The sequence below is a fragment of the Sarcophilus harrisii genome, chromosome 1 (assembly GCF_902635505.1).
Source record: "Sarcophilus harrisii chromosome 1, mSarHar1.11, whole genome shotgun sequence".
Lineage (NCBI taxonomy): Eukaryota > Metazoa > Chordata > Mammalia > Dasyuromorphia > Dasyuridae > Sarcophilus > Sarcophilus harrisii.
Genome location: NC_045426.1, coordinates 316,288,907 through 316,308,873, shown reverse-complemented (window position 1 = coordinate 316,308,873; position 19,967 = coordinate 316,288,907). Strand labels below are relative to the sequence as shown.

Sequence of the window (19,967 nt, the reverse complement as noted above, 5' to 3'; positions counted from 1 at the left end):
GTACCATCCATATCCAGAGAGAGAATTATGGAGACTGAATGTGGATCATAGTATTTTTACCTTTATTATTGTTGTTTTTTTTCTTTATCATGTTTTTTCTCTCATTTTTTTTTTTTGCATAGCATGATGAATATGAAAATAGGTTTAGAAGAATTATATACATTTAACCTACATTGAATTGCTTGCTGTCTGGGGAAGAGCAGGAAAAATGTAGATCACAAGGTTTTGCAAAGGAGAATATTGAAAACTATCTTTGCATGTATTTGGAAAAATAAAAAGCTATTAAACGTTTTTTTAAAAAGAAGTTTGTAAAAGTATCTGTCTTGGCAAGGAAAAAGAGATCTTCCTAAAAGACAGGGCTGAAGAAGATAGTAAAAGAAGATGTCTAAGTGATATGAGATGAGATGAGGAGGGGAGCTGAGGAAATTCTTATCTAATGGTCTCAGTATCTTCAACAAAATATGAAGTGAGGGCCTCAGCTGAAAGAATGGGGCAAGGAGTACTGTGGGAGACTTGAGAGATGAGGAGATTTGGAATAATCATTCTGATGAGAGAGAGTGAAGGGATTAAGGAAGTATAAAAGGACAGCCTCCTGCAGAGAGGGACCAGTTAAAATTATGTAGTGGACTTAGTCAACACAAGTTTCATGATTTTCTCCAACTCTGTACAGCAGCATATGAATAGCAGCAAAGACTGATGGGAATAGTCCAATGTTGGGGCAAGGCATGATAGCACAAGGAGCAAGAGATTCAAATGTAGAGGGTAGTTTAATTTTGACTGGCTCATTAAGGCATCGAGATGGGGAAGGGAGAAGAATGTAGCCAGTGCTGGGATCATAGCTTTGGAAAGAACTGAGGGATGGAGGGTCTGGACGTCATGGTGAGGATGAAGAACAGGGTGAGGGGTCCTAAGACACAAGATAAGATGCAATATGTTAAGCAGGTGAATCTGGGCAGAGAACCGAGAGGGTAGACTCTCCCACAGCCTCAGGGGTTCTACAAGATCACTTTGGCTTAGGGTGGACTATTATCCTGCCCCCTCATTCCTTCAGTCCTATGAAAGGGACAGAGCAAAGATTTTAGGAAATTTCCTGGACTTCAGATGGAACCCCAAGAGAGTTGTAAAGAGAAAGTAAGTTCACTGCTGGGAAAGACTGGACAGGACTAAAGGCTTAATTTAAGATCTCACCTCTTTGTTCTGTGCCTTTGAAACTCCTTTGGACTTTTCTTTGACGCTGAAAGACAGAGGATAAGTGGGAGAATGGGAATTTATTCTTTTTTTACATCTCAAAAGAGATGAGACTCACACAAATTCCCCAGTCTTCTCTCTCTAGTCATTCAACCTTCTATATTTTCTTAACCAATTCTTACTATCCACTCCACCCCACACCCTTCCTTCCTGGCTTTTTAATGAAGGTATCCTACAGAGAGGGCTTCCCAAGAAAAGGCTTTTTCTCTCTGATGGCTCAATCTCAACTGTGGTTGGAGAAGGAAGAAAATATCAGGAAAGAAGTAAAGAAAGTGGGAGAAAAGATGAAGAAAAGAATTAGCTCTGTCTAAAGCCCAAGTAGGCTTCTTATCGCCTTTTGGGGGCATAGAGAGTGGGAGAAAAGGGACTTAGGTGTTTACCTACCCGGCAGCAGCTCTGTTGGGTTTTCCCAAACCCATAACAGAACTGCCACAAGACTATGATAAGGAACAAGAACCCAAAGGTGTAATGAGCATAGCCACTATTCCAAAGAGCAAAAATGTATCTCAGCATGGTCCAAATTCCACTAAAGCAAAGAGACTAGTCATCCCTGTTCCCTGAAGCTCAGAGTGCTGGACACTTTATGGCTCCAGAATTCCAGAATTCGTCATCCTCACATCACAGGGGATATAGAATCTGTGTTACTCAGTACATCACAAAGAGGTCCTAATTATGAGGCAAGAGAGAGCTGCTACAATAGGTTCTGTCCCTTTAGGGAAACTGAAGCAATGCTTAAGAATGTGGCTGTGACTTTCTGGTTAGCCCTGTCAGATAATGTGATGCTAATGAGGATGGAATCGTGGCACCGCCTTTATATGGGTCAGCTAACAGTTCTATTCTAGGCCACAGATTGCAATTTTTCCTCAGGCAAATGGCTCACAAATGCATGCTATGTCCTTAGTGGTGCTCAAAGAGATCTGTGATCTCACTGATTTGAATCTTCCCTCCAATGATTACAGATCAAAATGCATCCATGCCCTCTAGTCTTGTGCAACTTTTATCCAGGTCCCTGTGAAGTTCATCCAAGAGTCTGCCTCACTTTCTCCTAAAATCACAAGGGTATATTAGCAGAGCACTAGGGTTTTCCACTTGTCATCACATCATTTTTTATTCTTGTTTGTCTTTTGAGTTCCTCATTGGTTAGGTGTTACAGCATGCTTATAGTCTTACATTTCCCCCTGTTTTATGCAATTTCTTTCTAAAAACAGATTTATATATACACATATATGTATATTTTGCTTTGCCTAATTTTGTCCACATAACCCTACTCTTCATCTCAAGAGAGTCACCTTTTGGGGGGATTGTTGTGAAAGTGCCTTGCAAACTTTAAAGCATTGTATAAATGCCAGCTATTAGCATTATTATTACAACAAAGAATTTTAAAAAGAAATGAGGAAGAAAAAATGATCATGCATTAAAAAAATGATACCATTTGCAATGCTCCACTTCTACAGAACCCCTCCCCCAGTGATTTTTCAAAGGATTAGAAGATATTTTCTCATAATGTAATAATATTGAATCCTTCAGAAAGTATTCCATTCTTTGTAGTCATGCAAGAATACCGGTAGAATTTTGGAATTGAAATTTAGGGTTTGTTCCAGAAGAATCTTGGAAACATTAAAAGAAATTTGCATTTTACTGAAGGCAAACTAGACAGCTATATCCTCCCTGTTAATTCTGGCCCCAACTCATTGTACCGTATATTCCAAGTTTGCAAACTGATTGACAACTATAGGTTGTCCATTCAAATGTATGCTATCATCTGGGTAATAAATATTTTTTCATCCATTTGGTTTTTCTTGTGTACATGGTCACATCACATTCTTTTGAGTAGATCTGAATGTCTTCCAGGATACTTTGTAATGTTATGGGACTTGATACAACTGGCACAAAAAACCAGGAGGTTCTTGAGAGCTTCACCAGTCTCAGAAAATTCCTTTTCAAGTTAAATGGAATGATTCTACCTTCTGTATCTCTTCCTTTCTCTTTCTAAAATTTCCTGGAGAAAGGTGGACCTTTCCTCATGCTGACTAAAATAGTGGACAGCTCAAACAGAATAGCAGACCCAGGTTCTTGTAGGCAAGTGTAAATTGGGATCTTGGCTACCCTTTCTGCTTTGCATTTCTTTTCCTGAGCATAGAGGACCATACAACAATTCTGAGATGGACATCTTCAGCTTTGAAAGCAATCTTTTAGAGGCTGAGGACTCCTGGGTCCCTCAGTTGGTACTGGCTGAATCATAGCAAGTGCTACTTACATCTATTGCAATACTTCTAAGATGACCACATACATAGCAGATGAGACAATGCAGAAAATATGGACCTTAAGGAAAATTCTGTAGACCTGAATATGAAATACTTATTCAACAGTCTTGTAAAATGTGATGTTTTGAGTATCAATGCCCTAATACAATAGTGGTTAAAAGTTACTGCTTCATGTTTAAATTTTTGGTTAATGCTTACTTGTGATTCTGTATAGTTCATCATTTTTTTAATGTGGAGGAAATAAATAGCAGGCCTCTATTTGATTTATATCATCCATCTGTCTATTTATCTTTTGAGTATATATAAGACATGAACCAAATCTAGGCTCAAAATGATTTTCTTTCTTCTAAAAAAATTTCATTTTTCCCAATTACACATAAAGACAATTTTTAACATTCAATTTTAAAATTTTTTGCATTCCCAATTTTTTCTCTCTCTCCCTCAGTTTTCTCCCCTCTAAAATGCTAAGCAGTTTGATATAGGTTATATATATATATATATGCAATCATGTACAACATATTTCCATATTAGTCATGTTATAAAAGAAGAAACAGATCCAACAAATCATGAACAAAACTAAAGTGAAAAATAGTATGCTTCAATCTGCATTCAGATGCCATAAATTTTTTTACCCCCTCTAGATGTGAATAGCATTTTCCATCATGAGTTCTTTGAGATTGCCTGGGATCATTGTATTGCTGAGAATAGCTAAGTAATTCATAGTTGATCATCAATTATGTAATACATTAATATTGCTGGTACAGTTTACAAAGATCTCCTGGTTCTCTTTACTTACTTTTCATCAATTTATTTAAGTCTTTCCAGGTTTCAATGAAATCATCCTTCTTGTCATTTCTTATGCCATTCCCTAACTACTACATACCACAACTTGTTTAGTCATTTCCTAACTGATAGGCATCCTCTCAATTTCCAATTCTTTGCTACCACAAAATGAACTGCTTTAATATTTTTGTACATGCAGGTTCTAAATGATTTTTCCTGAGTTTTGAGATGGTTCATAAAAAGCTAGAAATCAAAGGAACAAAGGCTTTTTAAAAGGCTAAGCTCACCCAAAATTGAATCTGTTTTGTTATGAGTAAACCCAGAACATCTCAGATCTACTGGATTCATCAGTGGGTTCAGTGTTGTTACAATTACAAATGAGTAATGAAGAGATTATGAATAGTATTGATTCACAAAACAGTAAAAAACGGTGTAGAGGGAAACAAGTTATAGAAAGCTTGGCAAAAGACCCAATTAAGCTGGATTGTCTCAAGATGAAAACGGAAGAACAAACAGCACAGAATAGAACAGATTTACTAGCATTTTTGCACATTTAGATGCCATCTTAGTTCCAAATGTAAAAATGGAAATTTTTCTAGGCTTATTACATATAAGGGGGAGGGGTCTTGTCACTGGACTCTGAACCTCAGAGTCTGTCCAAGTTAAAGCTCTGAGAAATGGACCTCCAATGATCAAGCCTTAAATACCTATCTATAGTCATATATATGTATGTGTATATGCATTTATATGTATTTATCTATATATATGTATGTGTATATGTATATATATTACTCCCTTCATTCATCCCTGTGTCTAGTCATATCCTTCTTGTTCCTCATACTTAACATTATACCTCCTATCTCTTTGCATTTGTACCTTCTTTCCCCAATACCCTGAATGCACTCTCTCTTCCCTTCTGTCTCTTAGAATACTAGCTTTTTTCAAAGTTCAATTCAAGCACCTTCCTGATGCCCTCAGAAGCTAGTGATACCCCAAAAATTGCTTTCTATTTACTTACATTTTTACTTACTTTACTATGCATGTCTATAAATATACATCTGTATATATAGCACATATAGTACATGTATGTGCATAATTGTTTTATACATGTGTATTATATATGTGTATGTAATATGTATATTGTGTATGCATCTTCATAATTTCTTGAGGACACAGACTATTTCTTTTTGTTTGTGTATTCCTAGCAATTTGCATAGTGCCTAAATATAGAGGGTAACTAGTAAGTACTTGTCTATTGATTAGGTTTGAAAAATCTTGGTATATTCTCCATGATAACCTGAGCACATACCCTGGCAGATAGAAAAACTGACTGCTTTTTTCTTTTAACTGGGACGTGTGATTTAAATAGTATAGAGAACTCCCAGTGAGGTAACCTTGCCAATACAGATCAATTCCTGCTCTGCAATTTATAGTATTATTGATGTTGCTGAGCAGATGAATATTTTCCTTCGTATTGAGGTCTCAGACTGGGGTAACCAACCACCAAGTCTTTTATCTCTTTGACTTTTATTGGCTGATGTCTCACCTCACAGCGTCTATTGACACACATTATCATTCTTGGAGTCAACAAGCCTTTTGTTGACTTCTTGGAAGATAAGAACTATTTTCTCCTTAGAGGATCCAACTCCATCAACTTTGGAAAGAGATTCATCTTCCCAATATATTCCCAGAAATACTGCAGATTCCGCAATTCGGTAGTCCTTTTGTTACATTCTTCCATCTTACCACCTTCATGATTCTTCTATGTCCCTTTAAGTGTTCTCTCTATTCTCTCTATTTTGTCTTCATACAAAAGTTTTTTCCATTAAAAAAAAAAAAAAAAGAACAGCACTTTGTTTTCCCTAGTGACCTGGAAAGTAGAAAGATATTCTTCAACCTTGCTTAAATTGTCTTATAGGACCTTCTATTTAAGAATAGATTTATAATTATTTGACCATGGCAGAAAAAGAAATATTCTGCCTCTACTTAGATCACTTCAAACTCCTCCCTGTTATCCATACTTTCTGCAATCATAGGTTTTTTGTCATTTTTGTTAGTAATTCTTGTCTGTTAATTTCCCTGGTGAGCTTGTCTCACCTTACCTTTTGCTTGTCTACTTGTCTTACTTGTCTTACCTCTACTTGTCTTACCAACTTTTTTCTCTCTTTCCTTATTTTTTTTTCTCCTGAGTCCATCTCCTCATATTTCAGCTTGGGATCTTCTTTTTCCTAACATCCTCCTGAATTTTCCCTCCCCAATTTCAAGATGTAACCTCTTCCCAACAGATGTAGCCATAGTGATACCAGGTTGGGTTCTATAATCCCCAGGAACTCGGGGATTATACCATAGTAGTATTCCCTAACTACCACATACCATTTCCTAACTGACAGGCATCCTCTCAATTTCCAATTCTTTGCCGCCATAAAATGAACTGCTACAAATATTTTCATAGACATAGGTTCTAAGTGATTTTCCCCGAGTTTTGAGATGGTTCATAAAAAGCTAGAAATCAAAGGAACGAAGGCTTTTGAAAGGCTAAACTCATCCAGAATCGAATCTGTGGCCTTGGGGTTACTTCCTTCGAAGAGAGAGGTCCTATGGATTAGATAAAGAGAACTACAATGCTTAGGGAGAAGTAAAGGAAAACTGTATGTAAAGCCATGGAACAAAAAGTAGGGGAAAATAAGTGGAACTGAGACCAAATGACAGTGGACTGTTCATTAAAGGGAGAGACCCTATCGGGTGGGTCAGTGAGAGTGGACATGAGGATTGGTTAGGAAACAGCAGTTGTGGTTGGTGGCCAGTCCAGTTCACAGCCCCTTTGTTTCACTCATCTTTCCTGGAGAGCCAAGGAAAGCTCTTCTTCATCTATGTTTCTGCTTCATTTCCTGTTTCCCTTCTGCTGAGTAGGAGGAGAGGCAGGGGAGAACGGAGATTTTAACACACTCCCCCAAATCCCAGATGCAGCCATCACAGCCTACTATGCTCCTTTAAAAGATTATTTATGTTTGTTACTTGAAGCACTATTAAAAATATAGTTTCATTTATCATTATTTTAGTCCAAACAATAAATACACAGATCAGGATTAGGAAAGGAGAAACCAACCCAAATGGGAGAAGAAATTTTCCTTAACTCAGATTGAGGCCAAACAGTTGAAGTCTTTCTTCAATTTTAGTGATCTCTAAGAGACCTTCTTTTGAAGATCCTTAATCAAGGCATGGGCACATGGCAGTGAGAGGTAGAAACTGGTGTGCTTATTCAAATAACTGCCAAAACCTTACCTGGCTACATTCAAAATGACAAAATCCTCTAAATCTCCTTCTTCTTCTCAAAGGTGTTGTAGAAACCAATTTCTAATTAGGAAACAGTTCTCTTAAGTTTAAAAGGTTTATGTAAAGTGGAGATTTGTACATAAATGACTATTTTATGCACATTTCTGAGAATCAGTAAATATCTCTTGTGAAATTAGTCTATACTGAGACCTCAAAGCCTTTTAGATACTCCTTGGGTAAGAATTACATCTAAGTTGAACATGTTTATACTAGCTGTGTGAAGTCAGTTTATTTTCTGTTTAATTTGCTATTCAATCTGCCAGTTCAAATGCTTTTGCAATTTTAAGAAATCTCTGTGGCTGGCATAATGTGGCACTGAAGTCTGTTGCTAAGGGAAACCAGCAAAGAAGTTAACATGTCATTATACGTAGAGTACAATTAAACAGACTCTATGTAGGAGAAAGCCTATAGAAGGAGAAATATTCAAATAAGTCCTTCCAAAAAGAGAAAAAGGGGAAAAATACTTCCTGATTGGTAGGAGGTTAACTCTGAACTGATGCTCAAGAAAAAGGTGATGTGGGGATATGCAGTCTAATTTTCTTTTCCTGCCTTGTTAACAGTTTATGCCTTCTGGTGTCTGAGAGGATCAGACATTTGAAAGGTGTGCAAAGACAGAAGAAAAGGGATGCTGATGAGGGCTGAGATTTGGCTGCTTCTAATAGAGCCTATATCTTAATTATAACCATCTCCAGGAGTAGGCAGAAACATATGAAAGTCAGCAGCTAAGAGAAATCACAGAATCTCAGAGTTGGAAGGGAGCTCAGAGGTCAACTATATACTTCTTACCTAGATCTGAGTTCAAAGTATTGTTTAATTTGTTGTCCATTCAAAAACTTGGCTTGAGTGGCAGTCTCTTTGCTGCACCATATCAAACAGTAAATAATTCAAAAAGCAAAAGACAGTTAATTAAAAGAGAAAAAAGATAAATCACAAGAAATTGAATTAGGTATTAACCGTTCTGAGTACATGTCCACCAGTGAGTGTCATCTTTTATACCTTGGGAGTTCTGGTCAAATCCCTCCATTTAATTCCTCTGCAACCTGAGCATTGCTGGAGAGGAGCATAGTTGTAGAAAACCCCCTGTACTGGGGTTAAAGCTTAGAGTCCTAAGCCCCTCTACATAGTCAGTGGGTTAGAGACCTGGCCCAGCTGGAAGAGCAAGACCAAATGCACAAGTGTAGACTACTTGTTCCCATCTCCACTGTCTTCTGGGTCTCTTCCTCCCAGGTCTCTTGCTGCTCATGCCAGATTCCCGTCTGAAACTCTTAGCACATTTTAAACCTCTTCTGCTGCAGGCATTTCTTACCCAATCAGAATTTATATTGGATATCCCTACATTACCAGCTCATGCACAACCATCTGGAAAATGTAACCCAGAAAATCACCACCAGTGAATGAGACTCAAGTATTGTGGGGGATCCATAAACGTGCCCTCTGTACAATTCAATCTGTAGCTGAGCAAGGGTTTTCTTTACAACATATTTCACAAGTGGTCACCCAGCCATCCCTTAGTGAGGGTAATACTACTTCTTCCTAAGACATCACTTTTAATAATTTGGCTTGAGTTGTCAGAAAGTTTTCCCTTTCATCTAAATTTCCTTCCATCCAGTCTAAATCTGCCTCTTTGTAGCTTCCCTTCTGTTTGTTCTCTGAGACCATAAGACTTCCTTCAAATACTTAATGATAGCAATCATCTTCTCCCTGTTCTTCCATTTTTATTTCATTTCTACCTCATTCACCATCCAGTTTGCTCCACCTCCTCAACTGTCTCCATCCCCTCATAGATACACTCTTTTCCCTCTCCCAATTTCTAGCACTTTTTTATGAGTTTTCTATTTAACTATAAATTATCCTTGAGTGGAGGTTGTCTAATTTTCTTGTATTTGTATACCCAGCATTTAGTACAATGCCTAGCATATAATAAGCACTTTATAAATACTGCAACTTTACTCTCTTCCCCCCCCCCCCTAACTTCACATCAATTATAAATGGGCAGAGTAAAACCACCAAGGCAATCCACAACTAGGGACAAATTAATTGTCACTGTCAATTTTCTTAGTATAAATTAGTGTCCTGTCTATACCTTGCTACCTCCCTGACCTAACAGTTCCATCTGGGGAAGGAAAGAGAAGTGGAAACAAGAAGAAGGCAAGGAGAAAGGAAAAAAAGGAGAAAGAAGAAAGGGAAAGGAAGGGGGAAAGAAGAGGTCGGGGAAAAGGGGGGAAATGGGAAGAATGGGGAAAGGAAAGGATCACAGAATCATTAGTGATAAGGTTAGGTTTTTTCCCCCCTCCTTCTTCTCTGTTCTCAACAAATGCCTATCCATTAAAAAATCAAAGCTATCTATAATAAAATGAAAAAAATGCTCTAAATCATTATTAATTAGAGGAATGAAAATTGAAACAACTCTGAGGTACTACCTCACATCTATTAGACTGAGTAATAAGACAGAAAAAATGATAAATGTTAAAGATGGTGTAGAAAAATTGGAACACAATATTGTTGGTGAAGCTGTGAAATGATCCTACCATTCTAGAAAGCAATTTGGAACTATGCCCAAAGGGATATCAAACTGTGCCTACCTTTGAGACCCAGCAATACCATTCCTAGGTCTGTAAGACAAAGAGATTTTTTTTTTAAGGGAAAAGAACTTATTTGTACAAAAAGTTTTATAGCAGCAATTTTTGTAATGGCTAAGAATTATAAATTGAAGGGATGCCCATCAATCAGGGAATGGTTAAACAAGTTTTGGTATATGATTGTAATGAAATATTGTCATGAAATATTATTATCATAAAAAATAATGAGCAGGATGAGTTTAGAAAAACCTGGAAAGACTTACAAGAACTTATGCCTGGAGAAGTGAACAAAACCTGGAGACATTGCACAAAGTAATAGCAATATTGTATAATGAACAACTGTGAATGATGGAGCTATTCTCAACAAAACAATGATTCAAAACAATCCCATAGAACTCATGATGAAAAGTGATATCTGCTCCCAGAGAAAGAACTGATGGTATATAAGTATAGACTGAAACATACTATTTTTTTACTTTCTTTCCCTTCCTTCCTTCTTCCCTCCCTCCATTCTTTTCTTTGTCCCTCCCTTCCTCCCTCCCTCTATTCTTTCCTTCCTTCTTCCTTCCCTCCCTCCCTCCTTTCCTCCCTTCTTTCCTCTTTCCATTACTCCCTCTCTTCCTTCCTTCCTTCTTTTCTTCTTTCCTTCCTTCCTTCCTTCTAGTGACTAATGTGGAAATTGTTACATTATTATATATGTATAATCTATATCATATTGCTGACTGTTTCAGAGAGGAAGGAAGAAAGGGAAGGAGTAGCAGAATTTAGAACTCAAAATTTAACAGTGAATGTTAAAAAATTATATATAATAGGGAAAAAATTAAATTAAAAAAATAAATGGTTACCCATGCCTTTCCGGGAGCCTTAAATGTAGCCTTATTGACACTCCAGTCTGGCTCTCTTTGAACATCCAAAGTATCAAATGGGATTCTGTCAATTAGAGTTTGTTAGTATTGCCCTTGTCCTTTATTTACACTATCCCCTGAGCGCTTCCATTCACAAAAGTTCATTCTGTCTCACATATATACTCTGACATGAAAGAGCCAAAACATTTACATATTCATATATCCATATACAAAAATTTTTCAGAAGTACCCCTTCCTACATTATTTAAACACACACAGACTTCTATATCTATAAATCTCTACACAAATAAGTGGAACCTTCAATGGCTCTATATCATCTACAGATTAAGGTCAGATTCCTTAAAGTAAAATCTAAAACCTGACCCCAGTCCCCTCTGTCACCACATCTTTCACTACTTCCTTATTTAAACACTGCCCCACCTAGGATAAATTGATATACGAACTAACCCATAACAGATTTTTTTGCATTGTCTCATCTGTCCCTTTGCTCAGATCATTCATCCTGACTATAATGTCATCTTTCTTCCTCTCTAGATTTAAATCCTATACATCCTTCTTCCCAACTCTTTTGCATGCCTTTAATTCCATCCTACAAAGAATAAGGACTCTTTTTCTATAAAGACCACTGATCTAAAGAGAGAAGTAGAATTCCATGCTAGCCAAAACCAAACCAAACCAAACCAAACCACCAAACTTTGATTTAATCAGCTCATTGAGATGGATCAAGAGAAACCAATTAAGTTCCCTTTCCCACTGCTGGTCAAAATTCCCTACCAACTTATCTAGTTCCCACTTCTAAAACCTCCTCCCAAAAAGATAATGATAAATGTTGGAGGGGATGTGAGAAAACTGGAGCACTAATGCCTTGTTGGTGGACTGTGAACTGATCCAACCATTTTAGAGAGCAATTTGGAACTATGCCCAAAGGACTATCAAATGGTGCATTCCCTTTGATCCAGCAGTGTTTCTACTGGGTTTGTATGGCAAAGAGATCATAAAAAAAGGGAAGAGGACCCACATGTGCATAAATATTTGTGGCAGCCCTTTTTGTGGTGGCAAAGATTGGAATCTAAGTGGATGCCCATCAGTTGGAGAATGGCTGAATAAGTTATGGTATATGAATATTATGGAATATTATTGTTTTATAAGAAATGATCAGTAGGATGATTTTAAAGAGGCCTAGAGAGACTTACATGAACTAATGTTCATGTTCATGTAACTAAGTGAAATGAGCAGAACAAAGAGAACATTGTATACAGCAACAACAAGATTCTGTGATGATCAACTGTGATGGACCTGGCTCTTTTCCACAAGGAAGTAATAATTCAGGCCAATTCCAATAGACTTGTGGTGGAGAGAGCCATCTGCATCCAGAAAGAGGACTATGGGGACTGAATGTGGATCACAATATAGTATTTTCATCTTTTTTGTTGTTTGCTCACTTTTTTTTCCTTTCCATTTTTTCCCTTTTTAATCTGATTTTTCTTGTGCAGCATGATAAATGTGGAAATATGTCTAGAAAAATTGTACATATTTAACATATATTGGATTATTTACTGTCTAGGGGACGGGGTAAAAGAACGGGAGGGAGAAAAATTTGGAAAACAAGATTTTGCAAGGGTAAATGTTGAAAATTATCTTTGTATATATTTTGAAAATAAAAAATCTATTATTAAAAAATTAAAACTAAATAAAACCTCCTTCTCACCCTCCACCCCCATGATGGTTCTACTGATCTGCCAGTGCTTCAACCCTTAATCCCCCTTCCAAGACTCAAATAGGTCAGTCAATTGTCAGCTTGTTTCCTTTCCTAGCAGCATTAGAAAACAACAAGAAGTTTTATTAATCTTTCACCTAAATCTGGGTAGTTTTTGCCCTCATGACATTATACTACTAGTGAGATCTATTTCTTCTTACTTTACTCATGGCTCCTTCAAACCACTTTCCAAGAACTTCAAACAATTTCTCCTGCATCTGCATAATAATGAGCTGTGTTCTAAAACAGTTTTACTGTACAAGAATGCTGTCACTCTTCTGCTGTCAAGGATGGGATCTGCTTCTGTCTCAAAATGAAGTGTTAAACCAGAGACAGCCTTTAGACCAATGCCTTGTACATGGTAGGCACATGACAAATATTTCATCTATTAAGGCTTGGACAGGGGACATTGAGACCTGCATCTTACATAAGTCTCTTTCAGGTACATAAACAGTTTTATCAACATGTCAGGTATATAAAGTACCTCCACCAACCATTAATCTATCACTTAAAGTTTGAGAGAGTTGGGTGAAGCTCAGAAGATTAAAAAAAATTCACCGATAGTTGCAAAGCTGGAACGTGTTGGAAACAGGAATTGAACCTATCTCTTCCTGAGTTCAAATCTGGCATTCTAACCTCAGTACCTCATTTTCTGTCTGCAAAATAATAGTTTTTAATTAATAGTTTTAATTTATAACTTTTTTAAAATAATAGGAGCTGATAGACCTATTTTTAAAAATTTCCTGTGAAGTAAAATTACTGGGCTAGATGTGGTAATGGGGTGTCAAAATTCTTATGCATCAGAACTCCTTTAGAATATAGTTGGTTGTTGTCTATATTATGGTTCTAAAGCAGGGCTTCTTAATCCCTCCAGGATCTACGGATCAATTTTAGGGGATCTTTGAACTTGGGTGGGGAGAAAATCACAGCCCTATTTTCATTTTAGCATTTTCCTTTAAGATTATTATTCTGAGGTCCATATGCCTCACCAGACTGCTAAAAGGGTCTATGATACAAAAGTTTAAGAATCTCTATCCTAAAACATTGTAAAACTTGCCTGATTTATTACTGATCACAAATGTTATGAAGGAATTTCCTTGGGTTTCTCATAACAAAGTTAGACAAACTTCCTTTGAATCAGTAATACTGTCAATAAAAAAGATATATTTTCATTCTTTATAATGAAAATCACGTGTAAATAACATTCTATACCTCCGAGTACTTTGTAAGGGTAGTGAAAATTAGGTGTTCTTGATAGAAGCACTAGAGGGCAGCATTTGTCCACCCAGCTCTATTTTTCGGCCAGTATGAGCCCCAGCCTCACTCTAAAATGGTGAGAACTGGTCCTTGGTCTGATGTCAGTTCCAATAAATACACTGCCTCAGAGTACTTGTAGGGGTAAGAGGGGAGATGATGAAATTAAGTATAAATCCACTGAATTTGAGTTCTGTATTTCTCAACTCAACCCAAAGCAGGAGCTCTTAACTGGAGTCTGCAATATCTCTTCTTACTGTCTCTATCTCTCTCTTTTCTCTTCCTCCTCCTCCTTTTTCTTCTTCCTTTCTTTCCTACATCTTTTCTTCCTTTTCCCCCTTCTCTCTATTCCTTCCTTCCTTGCTTCCTTCTTCCTTCCTCTTTTCCTTCCTTTTTCATTCCGTCCTTTTTTCTTTCTTTTCTTATTTCTTTTAAAATATTTCAATAATTGCATTTCAGTATAGCTGGTTCTTTTTGAAATCCTGTGTTTTTTATTTTATTTTATTCATTTATATTCATTGTTCTGAGAAAGGGTCCACTGGCTCTGTCAAACTGTCAAAGGGCTTCACAATACTGTGAACAATACTGTGTGTGTCCCAAGAAGCTGGGATCACAGAGGGGAAGGGGAAGATTCAGGTTGCTTTATAGCAAGAATTGTAGACAGAGATTATGGAATCTTAGTTTCTTATTGCTGCTCGAATAATAACTTATTGTGGTGTGTTGATTTAAGGGGCTCAGTTAGCTGAAAGCTGAAAGGGGAAGTAAGAATAGCACATATTTAAACTAAATCAGATTGTTTGGTGTCTTGGGTAAGAGAGTGAGGGAGAAAAATCTGGAACACAGTCTTATAAAAATGAATGTTGAAAACTATTTTCACATGTATTTGGAAAATGAAATACTATTGAAAACAAAAATTAAAAAAAGTAAAGGGGAAGTAGACAGTGGGAACCTCCTATTAGCCATCTCTGCATTGAGTGTTCCAAACTAGTGGTTCCCAATTCTTTCCAGTATATGGTTTGCTTCTTAACATCAAAAAAATTCTTGATCTCCCACATGAAAATAGTTATGCCATTAAGATACATTGATTAAGAAAACAAAAGAAAGAAGGCTATGTCCTTTGATGCTAACCAGATTCTCTTCTCCTGGGTCACATTGCTTCTTACTTCTATGGTGCTTTTAAATGAACTTGTATTAAAAATACAATTAATATCAAAATATGAAACATAATTGTGTCTACATATATTTGAAAAATAGCAACAAATGCATGTATATACAAGACATTTTATACCAAGGCATTTAATAAGATAGATATTTTGCAATAACTACACCCTTCTAACCGCAGGTTGGAAATCATTGGTCTAGATTATACTCCCAAGCTCTTAATGCTTCTCTAACTGCACTCTGGAGAGGTCTGTATAGACAACCAGAAAATGAAAAATGCTACCCATCCAGACAGTCTTGGGGTCTCTTCTCCATTACCCAGAATGCTCTCTATCTGCCATGCTCTGCACACAGTAAATGCTGAAAAAAATATCTGTTGAATTAGATTGCTGTTCCCCACCCATTCCTTTGGCCCTGAAGCAGTCTGACAAAGAGACAGACCTACGGGGTTCAAATCTAGGTCCTCCAGGATTAACTCATACATATTTTTTTTTAAAAGAATTTTTTCCCTTCAAGTATATGGCTTGGCAATCCTTCTTTCCTCCTTTTTCCTCTCAAGTGACCACAGACAAGGCAGTTCTATTCCTTCTTACGCTCTCATGCATTGGCAATTTTGTCCTCCACTGGGCTTCCAAACTATTTCTTAAACCTCCTTTTCTTCCCATCTCCTTCTTTCTCCTCTCTTCTTACTCATTTTTGTAAGTTGTCCTTGTCTCACAGAGCTTTGGAACCTTAGAGAGTGTGGAGTTCAACCATCTCTGTCCGGATGAGGGAAATAAAGTGCAGAGAAGCTGTAATGTGCTAGAAAGTCACATAGGCAGTGGCCAAGCTGGGATGAGACTAAAGATGGGACTAGAACCCTAACTTCCAGTTCAATACACAGCACTGGAGCCATAATCTCTATTTCCTTTCCATCTGAGAATAGGATTAAGACTCTGGAGCCAACACAGACTTTGATGAACCTTGTACATCTCCAGTTATCATATTCCCCATTTCAGGCTCTTTTCTTTGTCATATTCCCACCTTGTAACATTAGCTTGTTGAGGGCAACAACTGTCTTGTTTGCATTTATATGTATCCTCTGAACATGAAAAATAGTAAGGGCTTAATAAATGTTCCTATCTCTTTGTCTATTTATCTATCATCTATGTATTTATCTACTATATTTCTGATCATTTTATCATATTGCCTCTCTTTATAACAGTCCTAAAAATGGGCACAAATATACTATATAGGTCATTTGCATGATCCTGGCATGAGCTACTAGGATTATGCTAGGAAATGAAAAGAATTTCATCATTCCAAACTAACTATTGAGCATTCCTGGGGAAGCTCTCCTCAATGAGAAGCAGAGCTGTGGGGGAAAAAAAGATTTTGATTCAAGGGAATCTCTTTTGCACCGTCTGTGTGAGATTTATGGGCTTTAGTGAAGCTCTAAGCATAGGCTTTATTTATTTTTATATTATATGTATTATTTAGATATATACTTTATTTGGGGGAAAAGAAGTCTAGCAGAAGATGTCAGCAGCACAGTAAATACATGATCTAGCCACAGACAGCAGCAGCACTTCAGTGAAGAAATAGCAGCTTCACAGGCAGAAAGAAATGCTAGTTGGGGAGACATCACAACTGGGAAGTGACTGAGAAGTGACAGGAACGCATGTTTATCTCCCACCCTTTTATTTATAAGTGTTTGGGGGCAAGGGCAGTTAAGAGAAAAGGAATATTCCTGGTTATATACTTTAGAATTCATGTGTCATCTGGCTTGGTTTGACATATAGAAATACAATGAGGGCAACTCAGAGCTGTGAATTTGACTATTGCTCCAATACTATTATAAATCTGGAGAAATTACAAGACCACACAGAGGAGATCCTGAGTTGAATATATATTGTGCTACATCAATACTTCAATGAACCTGCAATCTTAACAAATGTGCAACTAGGTGACATAGTAAATAGAGTGCTGGGTCTGCTAACTTAAATCCAGTTTCAGATATTTACTAGTTGTGTGATCCTGGGCAAGTTACTTAACCCTGTTTGCTTCAGTTTCCTCATCTGTAAAATGATCTGGAGAGGAAATGGCAAACCATTCCTGTATCTTTGCTAAGTCACTTAACTTCTATCTGCCTCAGTATCCCCACCTGTAAAATGGGGATAATAATAGCATCCAACTTCTGCAGTTCTTGTGAGGATCAAATGGGATATTTGTACAGTACTTAATAGAGTGACTGGCACATAGTAGATGCTTCATAAATGCATGTCCTCCTTTCCATATTGTTTCAAGGAGAAGTTTAAGGCCATTAAAAGAATTTTGCCATTGTTGGTGGAATTGTGAATACATCCAGCCATTCTGGAGAGCAGTTTGGAACTATGCTCAAAAAGCTATCAAACTGTGCATACCCTTTGATCCAGCAGTGTTACTACTGAGCTTATATCCCAAAGAGATCTTACACATGTGCAAAAATGTTTGTGGCAGCCCTCTTTGTAGTGGCTAGAAACTGGAAATTGAGTGGATGCCCATCAACTGGGGCTAAGTGACTTATGGTATATGAATGTTATGGAATATTATTGTTTTATAAGAAATGATCAGCAGGATGATTTCAGAAAGGCCTGGAGAGACTCACATGAACTGATGCTGATTGAAATGACCAGGAGATCACTATACACTTCAACAACAATACTATATGAGGATCAATTATGATGGACTCGGCCCTCTTCAACAATGAGAGGATCCAAATCAGTTCCAGTTGATCTGTAATGAACAGAAACAGCTACACCCAGTGAAAGAACACTAGGAAATGGGTATAGACCACAACATAACATTTCCACTCTTTCTGTTACTGTTTGCTTGCATTTTTGTTTTCCTTCTTGGGTTATTTTTACCTTCTTTCTAAATCCGATCTTTCCTATGCAACAAGATAACTGTATAAATATGTATACATATATTGTATTTAACATATACTTTAACATAATTAACATGTATGGGACTACCTGCCATCTAGGGAAGGGGATGGGGGCAAGGAGGGTAAAAGTTGGAACAGAAGGTTTTGCAAGAGTCATTGCTGAAAAATTACCCATTCATATGTTTTGTATATAAAAAGCTATAATAAAAAATAAAATTAAAAAAGAACTTTGTCATTTTCCAAAGATAATCCAGTTTTTTTTTATCCTCTTCCTATTCAATTCTGGACTCAGTCCACTGTTCAAATTATGTTTACTGAAAGAGCAGCTCTGGGTGTATCACATTTAACTGCATGTCAGATTCTGGACATCAAATATTCTATATCCACTTGTTTTGTCTTGCATGGATAGTTAAACTGAATTCTTTTAAGTGATTAAAACTCTCCTTTAGGAGGCTTTTTAGTGTTTCAAATCTTGGTGCAATTAGTACAATGTCATCTGCAAAGAGAACTAGGGATTGGAATCCTTCTTGACAATAGCAACTCTGGTTTGTGTGTATATCCTTGTTTTATGCCTTTAATGCATATTAGTAATGAGAGGGTACATAAACAAAATTATCTTTGTTACTGCACCTTTTAAGAAATGTTGCATTTTTGTGATTTATGCATAAAAGAAACATTATTTTGCTCTCCTGAATCAAATTTTTAGAATCGAGAAACAATAAGAACAGTAAGATTCTTTATATTCTGCACCTCATAGTTGATTGTATGGCTAAATATGTTATCTGCTGCATAATAATTATACCAGCCTGCCTGTTCCCTTTTTGTGTCTTTATCAAGGATGCCCTCGATGCATGTGTAAATGATTCTTTAAAGATTTTTGTAGAGATGAGAAAGCATATGGGGTTGGTATTTATATTTCCTTGCCTTTTTTTGGCTAACAATAAGGTCTGTGAATTTTTTTCCCCAACTCGTTGGCATCTTACCTCTTTTAGCCAGAATGAGAATAAATTCTTTAATATCCTTAACACTGTGTCACCATTAATATAGATCTTCTAAGGTGCATATTTAGTCTAATCCAGCTGTTCTTCCCACGTATCTTTTTAAAAGGTCCTTTCTATTTTCTTATGAAACAAATCAGTCAGTGGTGAGTCTACATATGACTGTGTTCTATCGTTATTGATGGAAAAGAGACTTGGAAAAGAAATATTCATTGATTTTTTCCCCCTCTTTTTCTATTCATCATCCTCCAGTTTCATCTTTAAATGTCCTTTGAATAATTGGTTTTAATTGGGTTTCTACACAGCTTCATTAAACTGTTCTCACCACTGTTTCTATATAATGTAAAAAAATAACATCATTATAGCCTTCCAACCTCCTCCTCTATAAGATTTTTACAAGTGAGTTTTTATTCTAAATCACTGCCTTTTGTTCTCATACCTTTCCATTTGGCAGGGAGATTAAGTGTTTGCTGACTAAGGTAGTTTGGAGACTTTAATCTCCTTGTTTTGATGATTGATTTAGATCTGCTCATATTACACGGGAAATCTTATTTGTCTTTTTTGATGTCTGGCTTTTTTTTTTTTTAATACATTCAATATGTCAAAAAGTGAATTCATTATCTTTCCCTCTAATCCTCCCCTCTTTCAAATCCTTCAATTTTTGTTGAGGTGATCACCATCTTTCCATTGTCTCAGGTTCATTATCCCCCTCAACCTGTATATCCAATCAATTGCTAAATCTCACCATCTCAAGCCTGATAATACCTTGTGCTTATGATACCTTCTCTCTACTCTTACAGCTTCCCCTTAGTTCAGGTCC

General features: G+C 36.8%; 1 protein-coding gene across 1 annotated transcript in view; it reads right to left on the bottom strand.

Moving 5' to 3' along the window:
• Window positions 1-1,862, bottom strand: part of FAM205A (family with sequence similarity 205 member A) — an 11,222-nt gene extending 9,360 nt beyond the window's left edge. Inside the window, exons 1-2 of the mRNA XM_003761796.3 lie at window positions 1,633-1,862; window positions 1,189-1,234 (exon numbers count right to left, since the gene is read on the bottom strand). Coding sequence (XP_003761844.3) covers window positions 1,189-1,234; window positions 1,633-1,761 — 175 coding nt within the window. The 5' untranslated portion in view covers window positions 1,762-1,862. The remainder of the gene's footprint in view (window positions 1-1,188; window positions 1,235-1,632) is intronic.
• Window positions 1,863-19,967: the final 18,105 nt, after the last annotated feature.